The following is a 10,141-nucleotide window of genomic DNA, read 5'->3' on the forward strand; positions in this document are numbered from 1 at the left end:
CGAGTTAATTCCAACTCGTGGCAACCCCATGTGTGCAGAGTGGAACTGTGCTCCATACGGTTTTCATGGCTGTGACCTTTCAGAAGCAGATCGCCAGGCCTTTCTTCCAAGGCACCTCTGGGTGGGTTCTAACTACCAACTTTTCGATTAGTAGAGTAGAGCGCTTAACTGTTTGCGCCCCCAGGGACTCCTATAAACAGCCCCCCATTAATTGAGCCCCCACGGTCTGCTTGCTCCTTCCATGATCTTCTTTTTAACAAGCTGGGAGAGCGGGCCCTCGGGACACCCATTTTCTGGAGGAGAAAACTGAGGTGCAGGGGGCTCTGATCTTCATTTGCCAAGAGGGAGAGGGCAGGGGAGCAGCAGGTGTTTTCTAGGGGCAGTGCGGGGCTTGGACTCAGACCTTCCTCTTTGAGAGGCCTGGACCGGAGCGCCCCACCCCCTCAGCCCTGTTAACAGGGCAATTAAAGAGTGACAGATGAGAAAAAGCCCGAAAGAATTAAATAAACAAAGGGAGTTTATATAATCTCTGGAACAACGTGTCCTCTCGAGATTAGGCGCTGGGCTTCTGAGGCAGCGTGGAGGCAGGTGGTGGCCATGGCGCCCCTCCCATGCCCTGCCCCAGTGCCCGCCTGGCCACCTCCTTCCCAGTTGGGGTAGCTAGGCTGGCAGCTCTACCCTGGAGTGGGGTCAGGGAAATGTGCCACCTGGTGGAGCCGGTGTCCAGACCCGCCTGCACAGCTGGCCATGTGACCTTGGACAAACCCAAGACCTTCTTCAAGGAGCCTCAGTTTCTCTTCTGGGAAATGGGCTTGGAGGGTGTATGAGTATACTGGGGCTGTTGTAACAAGTAAGTACACACTTGGGGGCTTCAAACAACAGAAATGTATCCTCCCACAGCCCTGGAGGCCAGAATTCCTAAACCAAGGTGTCAGCAGGGCTACGGTCCCTCTGAAGGCTCTAGGGGAGGGTCCTTCCTTGTCTCTTCCAGCTTCTGTGGCCCCAGGTGTTCCTTGGCTTGTGGCCACATTGCTCCAGTCTCTGCCTCTGTCCTCACACGGGCGTCTGCCCTCTGTGTCTCTTTTCCTCTTTTATAAAGACACCACTGAGATCAGATTTGGACCCATCCTGTCCTAGTGACCTCGCGTTAACCGATAACATCTGAGAAAACTCTATTTCCAAACAAGGTCACATTCACAGGTATCTGAGTTACAACTTCAACATGTCTTTCTGGAGGACACAATTCAACCCATAACAGAGATGTTATGTTTGTATGTTTGGAGAATGGTACACAGTTGGTGCTGAATAAGCGAACGCTTTGGATGCCTCTGGAGTCCCTGGGTGGTGTAAACAGTGTGCTTGGCTGCTAACCAAAAGGTGGGAGGTTCAAGTCCACCCAGAGGTGCCTCAGAAGAAAGGCCTGGTGATGTACCTTGGAAGACTCCGCCATTGAAAACCCTGTGGAGCATGGTTGTACTCTGACACACACGGGGTCACCAGGAGTGGAATTATTTTCTGATTTTTGTTCTTGTAGTTTTTTTTTCTTTTTTTGATGCCTTTGGGGTGCTTGGATGGCTGAGGAAGTGGGAATTTGGGCTCTAAACACTATTAATTGGGTATAAACAGCAGCGACAACGATCATAAAATCTAATGATAGTTTTATTTTTTTTCGTAGCATTCAGCATTACCTACTGCTATGTTGTGTGCTGTTTTTGTATATTGTCTCTTTCCCTCCCTGGAACGCCAGATTTACATTCTTTGTTTTGTTTACTGCAGATCTAGCTCCAGTGTCTAGAACAGGACCCAGCACACAGTCAATGTGAAGTAAATGGTTTGAGAATGGACGACTGAACCATTCACGTGTATTGCATCGCTATCCAGGACCAAGCACTTCTCATCAATATCGTATTTCAGCCTCACGAAACCAGGAAGGTCAGGGTTTCATTGTTCCCATTTTCCAGAGGAGGAAACAGAGGTTTAGAAAGAGGAAGTGACCTGCTCAAGGTGACCTTGTGAAACACAATGACAGAGCTGACATTTGAACCTGGCCCTCCTCAATGCCAAAGGCTCCTGGCTGAGTGGCTGTGTTGCTTACCTGAGATACAAGTGTCTCTGAGACCAAGGACTGAGGAGCGCTAGTCGTGCAGTGGTTAAGTGCTCAGCTGCTAACTGAAAGGTGGGTGGTTCAAACCTACCAGACCTGGTGATCTTCTCCAGTAAAATTTACAGCCTAGGAAATCCCATGGGGCAGCTCTACTCTGTCATATAGGGTTGCTATGAGTTGGAATCAACTCGATGGCACTTAATAACCTGTAAAATGACATCAAGTCCTGAGGAAATATATCTGAAGTTAGGGACACCTGGGTTTCTCCATCTGTCAAGTGGGGGTGGGGGCGGCACAACCCCCTCATCTAATCCTTAGGACGGTCCTACCAGAAGGGCCTGATCCTGAGCCAGGCAGCCTGGGTTCAAATCCTGGCTCCTCCTTTTCCAGCTGTGTGACCCTCAGCTGGTCACTCCACCTCTCTGTGCCTCAGTTTCCTCACCTGCTGTTCTGGATTGAATTGTGTGCCCGTAAGATATACGCTGAAATCCTAACCCCTGTTTGGAAACAGGGTTTTCCTTTTGCTATGTTAACGAAGCCATACCAGCGCAGGGTAGGTTCTAAACCGTTCCTGAGTCATAAAAAAAAAAAGAAGCAGAATGGACACAGGGGCAGGCAGAGGGGGGAGACAGACACCAAGTGAGGACCGATTTACAAGCAAAAGAACGCCAAGGATTGCAGGCAGACACAAGTAACTAGGTGAGAGGCCCCGGAAGGAATGGCCACAACTGTGACCCTGACTGGAACTTCCGGCCTCCTGAAATGTGAAACAATACATTTCTGTTCTTTAAGGTCACCCACTTGTGGAATTTCAGTTATGGCAACCCTAGTCTTGGAAGGGAGTCGCTGGGTGGTGCAAATGGTTAAGATCTCAATTCCTAGCTGAAAGGTTGGCAGTTCGAACCCACCCATAGGCGCCTCGGAAGACAGGCCTGGCAATCTGCTTCCAAAAGGTCACAGCCTTGAAAACCGTATGGAGCAGCTCTACTCTGCATGCATGGGGTCGCCATGCGTCAGAATCCACTCGACAGCAACTAATAAATCTTAGCAGAAACACAACCAGAAGGCTCCTTAGAAGCAAGGATGGGTGGCCTTCAGCTCGCTTACTTTGGACATGTCATCAGGAAAGACCAGTCCCTAGAAAAGCAAATCATGGTTGGTAAAGTAGAGGGTCAGTGAAAACGAGGAAGACCCTCCATCAGGTGGATTGACACAGGGGCCACAAGGATGGACGATCATGAAGACGGCACAGAACCAGGCAATGTTTCGTTCTGTTGTCCGTAAGGTTGCCGTGAGTCAGGACGAACTCAACAGCAGCAACTAATACGCCAAAGTGACTAAGACACTTGACCATCAGGCCTTCCAGGGACCATGGGTGGGGGCGTGAGGAGCAGGACCTCAGGGCCTCTTCCTGCCCACCACTCAGCCACCTGCAGGACAGGGAGGAGGGACATGGCCCGCTACCCTCCACGTCGATCGGTGGCTGTGGTACACACTGTATGGGATGGACAGTCATCTCTGGGGACCGAGCCTGAGCCCCCAGGAGGAGAAGGCCATGGCCACCTAACCAGCTGACTTATCATTCGGGCAAGATTACTCGGCTCCGGAATCTGGAAGAAAGGTCACGGCCTCTGCCAGAGGCAGGAGCTGGACGAGGCCGTGGCTGGAATTCCTACCTCCCCCACGCTGGCCAGGCATCCGGTGCTCCTGGATGCAAGGGGGGAGGGGGCTCCCTGATGGCAGGTGTCCCCCAAACTGGTCCGTGTCTGTCCCTGCCACAATTCACTCACTGCTGTACCAGCCACCTGATCCAGGTTTCAGAACTTGGCTTCTGCCCCCCAGATAGACACAGAACTCACTGAAGGCAAGGCAGCTTCTTCCAGGGAGGCCCCCCGGATTGGCACAGCACCAGGAGAGGGGAGGTGGGAGTGGGCGGGAGGGACTCATGGACTCTCCAGGCAGGACATGGGGTCCTCTAGCCCGTTTAACCTTTCACCTTCCTACCTCTTCTCCCTGCCTTCTCCGATGGGAAGCGTTCAGCTGCTAACTGAAAGGTCGGCGGTTTGAACCCACCCAGAGGCTCTGCGGGAGAAAGACCTGGCAATCTGTTCCTGTAAAGATTGCCAAAAAAGCCTTTGCCATTGAGTTGACTCTGACTCATACTGACCCTGTAGGCCAGAGTAGAACTGCCCCATGGGGTTTCCAAGGAGCGGCTGGTGGATTCGAACTGCCAACCTTTTGGTTAGCTGCCAAGCTCTTAACCACTACGCCACCAGATTCCAGTCAGAATCAACTCCATGGCACCCAACAACAATCTCCAATGGGAAGTTGTCCAATTCCCAACACTGCTCAGACCTGTTTTCCATCCTTCTTAAAACTTCTATGGCTCCCCAGTGCCCTTCAGATAAATCCAGTCTCCTCCCTGTGGCCCAAAGGGTCCTGCACAACCTGCCCCATCCCCTCCCTGCCCTCCCCTCCTCCTCTCCCCACCTCGCTCACTCTGCTCTGGCCATATGGGCCTCCTCGCTGTTCCTCCAACTTCCCAGGCATGGTCCTGCCCCAGGGCCTTTGCAAAGGCTGTGCCTCCTTGCCCGGAATGCTCTTCCTCTCAGGTCTCCTGATGGCCACCTCCTCCTTATCCTCCAAGTCTCTGCTTAAATGTCACCTCCTCCAGGAAGCCCTCCAGACTTCCCTTGCATAGTCAGTTTCCATTTCCTCCCCACCCTCCCCTCCTCTCTCCCCCTCCCTCATTCCGCTCCAGCTACACAGGCCTCCTCGCTGTTGCTCCAACTCACCAGGCCCGGTCCTGCCTCAGGGCCTTTGCATGGGCTTTTCCCTCTGACTGGAACACCTTTCCCTAACATCTTCAAGGCTGGCTTCTTATCTTTCAAGGCTTTCCGCTCCTCTCCCCTGGAATCGCCCTGTTTTTTGGTTTCCTAGCCGTTACTGTTGTCTGATGCTGTCTTACTTGTTTACAAGTTTGTACACGTCTGTCTTGCCAGCGCCTGGAACAGGACTCAGAGCCCAGTGTGCACCTGAGCAACGTTTAGACTGGGGGGTCTGCGAACTGCGGCTCGGGGGCCAGACCCAGCCAAGCGCGTTCGCCATTGGCACCACCCACGGACTTCAAGAAGGAAGGATGGCGAGACTTCGTCTCACGTACTTTGGACGTGTTATCAGGAGGGACCAGGCCCTGGAGAAGGACATCATGCTTGGTAAAGTAGAGGGTCAGCGAAAGAGAGCAAGACCCTCCACGAGATGGACTGACAGGGGCTGCAGCAATGGGCTCAAGCATAACAACGATTGTGAGGATGGCGCAGGACCGGGCGGTGTTTCGTTTTGTTGTACACGGGGTCGCTGTGAGTGGGAACTGACTGGATTGCCCCTAACAATAACAACAGGGACTCCAAGGAAGGAAAGCGCCCAAATTTTCAATATATACAGTAAAACCTGGGACAGCTAGAACTCGTGTAAGGCAGAAACCTGTCAGAGAAGGAAAACGCAAACATTTTCCAGCAAAACAAGCGATAGAAAAAGTGGTCAGACTGCACCCTGTCAAAGGCGGAAAACGTTTGAGACTCGGAAAAATGAGGCAGTCCTGGTCGAGTTCCGGCTCTCACAGGTTTCACTGTATTACAAATACGCGCACCATTTTTCAAAAACACATATGGATTAAAAAAAAAACCACATATTAAACACTTGCGATGTTTGCCTATGGCGGGAAGGGAATGGGAGGAAAGGCTAGAACTAAGTAAATAACAAAAAAGCAGAGCGGGAAAAGAAAACCGTCAATATTGGGAACACGGCAGAATCAAAGTGTAAAGGCTGATCTCCTGGTCCTGTGCTGCCCTCTAGTGGTCTCCCTGAGCACAGCAGCCATATACTATTTGGACGATGTATTTTGGAGAGACCCTGGCTAGCGCGAACCGGGATAGTGCTCAGCTGCTAACCAAAAGATTGGAGGTTTGAGTTCACCCAGAGGCACCTCAGAAGAAAGGCCTGGCGATCTACTTCCCAAAAATCTGCTATTGAAAACCGTATGGAGCTCAGTTCTACTCTGACACACATGGGGTCTCCATGAGCTGGGGTCGATTCAACGGCAATTGGTGGTACATAGTAAGCGTTCAGTAAATATCGGTTTAGCCTCAATAGCTCATTTAATCCTCCCAAAAGCCCTATATGAGGAAGGGATTATTAGTATCCCATTTTACAGGTGCATTAAATGAGGCACAGAAAGGGAAAGTAACTTGCCCAAGGACACACAGCTGGTAAGTAGCAAAGGGGGGGTTCACGCTCTTAACCTCCTCCAGGCAGATGGGATTATAGATATCAGTGGACAGATACCTCTGCGAGTAAACCACTGGAAGATTTAATCCAGTCTGGGAGGACTTCCTGGAGGTGGTGACATTGAAGCTAAGACTGAAAAGACAAGGTGGAGCCACCCAGGCAAATTGGGGGAGAAAGAGCATCCCCAGTGGGAGAAATGGCATGGGCAAAGACCTGAGGCAGGATCACAGGGAAGCGGGGACACCAGGAGTCCATTCCCAGAGCCCGTGGTCACCATTTTCCTGGCATCCCCCATTACTACCACCATGTGCCTCCCATGGCTGCTTCCCTGCTCGTTGGCAGCACGGTTTCCAGGGGTCACCCCTCCCTGTCCCACTCAGATTGGGCAGCTCGGTGCTGGCCCCCTCCCCAAGCCACCTCCAGCTGGTAACAATCCGCAGAAAGGGGTCATTAAGTGGCCCAGCTGAGCCGCCGATAACCAGCACACAGGCACTATTTTAATTTTCCACTGATTTGACTGTGGTGGGCCCCCCAGAGTGGAGCTGGGGGGCGGGGGGACAGTGAGTCCTAGAGCCGTTTATCGGGAGTGAAGGCAGGGGGAAGGACTTGGGGGGAGGCCTCGCTGAGAGGGAGGCATGGGGGCAATGGGCATGGTTTCTGGGCCCCCCAAATCTCCTCCGCCTGACCCTGAAGTTGGGGCTTCCCTAGCGCTGTGCTTTTCACTCTCTGGGAAACCGCTTCTGTCCTCAGCCTCCACCCACTCATCCATCCCTCCATCCTACCCACCCCTCCATCCACCCATCCATCTATCCATCTATCCACTCATCCATCCATTATCCACCCACCCACCCATTCATCAATCCACCCACCATCCATCCACCCACCCATCAATCCACTCATCCATCCCTCCATCCATCCACCCACCCACCCATCTATCCCTCCATCTATCCCTTCATCCATCAATCCACCCATCCATCCATCCACCCACCCATCCATCCACCCACCCATCCATCCACCCATCCATCCACCTATCCACCCACCCATCCATGCATCCATCCATCCACCCATTCATCCACCCATCCACCCATCTATCCCTCCACAAATCTATCCACCCATCCATCCATCCAGCCAGCCAGCCAGCCAGCCATCCATCCACCCACCCACCCATCCATCCACCCACCCATCTATCCATCCACCAATCCACCCATCTATCCCTCCATCCATCAATCCACCCATCCATCCATCCACCTATCCACCCACCCATCCATCCATCCACCCATTCATCCACCCATCCACCCATCTATCCCTCCACAAATCTATCCACCCATCCATCTATCCATCCATCTATCCATCCACCCACCCACCCATCCATCCATCCATCCATCCATCCATCCATCCATCCATCCATCCCTCTATCCACCTACACATCCATCCACCCATCTATCCCTCCATCCATCCACCCACCCATCCACCCATTCACCACCCATCCTCCCATCCATCCATCTATCCACCCACCCATCCACGCATTCACCACCCATCCTCCCATCCATCCATCTATCCACCCACCCACCCATCCGTTCATCCATCCCTTCTTCTATCTCTTCAACATCCATCCAATAATTCCTTCATCCACACGTTCATCCATCCAACCCTCCACCCACCCATCCATCCTTCCACCCACCCATTCATCTATCCATCCATTCACCCACCCCCTGTCCATCCATCCATTCCTCCATCCCTCCTTTCCTCCATCCATTCAATTGGCAAGCAGTTATTGATCACGTGAAATGTACCAGGCATTATTTTAGGCTCCAGTGGTCTTCACTACACCCCACCAAGCATCCCCCAGACACCCCTAGGCCTTGAGACTCAACATCTCCTTCCTCAAACCCGCTCCTCCTCCCATGTCCCTATCTCATGAAAGACTCCACCATCGCTTCCCCTTCCTGTCCCTGAGCATCAGCCTCATCCCCTCGCTCCCCCTCATTCTCCACGTCCTGCCCATTCTCCCTCCAGAGCCTCTCTCCCATCCATCCCCATGGTCCTAGCTTTGGCTCAGATCTCCTTTTCCCCTATCTGGACCACAGGTTCCGTTTCCCTCCTGAGCCCCACTCCAAATCCCATGCCCACCTTCGACCTGACCATATCCCTCCCTGTTCAAAGACATCCCATGGCTCCCTACTGCCCTGACAAACAAGCCCTGCTCCCATCCTGGCATTCAAGGCCCATAACAATCCGGTTTCACTCATCTGTCTCACCTCCCTCCACTCCCCAAGCACCTTTGCGCCAGCTTCTCGGGCGCATTCCCACTGCCACACCTTTGAGCAGTTCTTTCCACCAGCAATGCCCTCCCTGCTGCCCCTTTGTGTGGAAAGCCTGAGCATCCTCCAGGCTTGGCTCAAATGCCACCTCTTCCAGGAAGCCTTCAGCCAGAAGTGGCCAGTCCCTGCTCCGTGCGGTTCTGCAAAAGGGAACAGGGAGCCATGGGAGGCGTTTGAGCAGGGGCAGGGAGGGCATGTCAGATCTAAGGTGGTTGTGGAATTTGGAATGGGGGACAGGGTGCCTCCTTCTTGCCAGTCCCTTGCCCTTCAGGCCTTTGGGGCCTTGCAGGACCACTCAGTACAAAGGTGGCAAAAGCTCCGTCTCGTGCAGCCCATGGGCGCTTACTAGGGACCATCTTGGGGTGTAACCTCCCAACAGCCCTGGCCTCCTCATCCCCACTTCACAGATGGGGAAAACAGGGGCCAATACCTCTGCTTGCCCAGATCCAGAGGACAAGCTCTGGGCCATCCTACCCACGGCGACTCGGGCAGTGACTGCCCCTCTCTGCACCTCAGTTTCCCCCTCTAGATAATGGCCATAGGAACAGTTCCTTCCTCGTAGGCTTGTGGGAAGGACTCAACAAGCTACAACGTGGGAGGTGCAGTTGGCCGTGACTCTGAGGTCTCGCTCAGAAGTGTGAGTTGGCAGAAGTTTGCTGTGTGACCTCGGGGAGGTTACCACCCCTCTCTGAGCCTTCCCTTTCCTTCTCTGATTGGTCTCTAGAATGAGCAGTGGGTCAAGAACTGGACCAGCTCTGTTTCTTTCCTGGGTAGGGTCTTTAGCAGCCTTGGGAACCCCCACGGTCTGAACACCCCGTGTTTCTCTGCCCTGGAGAGAAAAGGTGGGAGGAGAGACCTAGGTCAGACATGGGGAAGGACTTCCAGATGGTGGGAGAAATGGGGGGCGGAAGGACCCAGCAGTGTTCTGAGTCATCTGAGGCCGGGTTGGAAGGCTGGGCTGGTGGCCTTCAGTCATTCCCTCACATAGTCATTCATTCATTCATGGGAAGATTGGCATAGACTCCATTACTATGGGTGGGTGGTTAAACCCACAAGCGCTGCAGACAGGTGGCCTGAGTTCGAATCCCACACCACCACTTCCCACCTTTGTGGACTTGGACAAGCCCCCTCCTCTCTCTGTGCCTCAGTTTCCCCATCTGTAAAATGGGGAGCATCGTGGTCCCCAGCGCCTAGCACTGAAGATGAGAATGACTGCATATTCCTAGCGCCGGTGCCGCCCCCACCGCTCCCCTCCCCCGCCTGGCCTGGCTTCTGCGTCTCCCCTACTCTTGGGGCTCCCCGCCCTTCCCCTCCTCACCGCCGACATTCCCGGCCCGGGCGCTCCGGGAAACATTCCGTGGTTTGCAGCAGACTGTCCGGCTCCTCGGTGCCTCAGATGTGGGCAGAGTGGGCGGCGGCCGGGCGGGCG

The 10,141-nt window shown here is 53.6% G+C and overlaps 1 protein-coding gene across 1 annotated transcript; it reads left to right on the forward strand.

Annotated features, from left to right (window-relative positions):
* Nucleotides 1–7,272: 7,272 nt before the first annotated feature.
* Nucleotides 7,273–7,776, forward strand: LOC111820947 (non-classical arabinogalactan protein 31-like; the record flags this gene model as incomplete). The annotated part of the gene is made up of 1 exon (XM_023733125.1): nucleotides 7,273–7,776. A coding segment is annotated over one exon (504 nt), but the record flags the coding sequence as incomplete, so codon positions are not given.
* Nucleotides 7,777–10,141: the final 2,365 nt, after the last annotated feature.

Source organism: Trichechus manatus, unplaced genomic scaffold (genome assembly GCF_000243295.1).
Source record: "Trichechus manatus latirostris isolate Lorelei unplaced genomic scaffold, TriManLat1.0 scaffold00057, whole genome shotgun sequence".
In the NCBI taxonomy this organism is placed as follows: domain Eukaryota; kingdom Metazoa; phylum Chordata; class Mammalia; order Sirenia; family Trichechidae; genus Trichechus; species Trichechus manatus.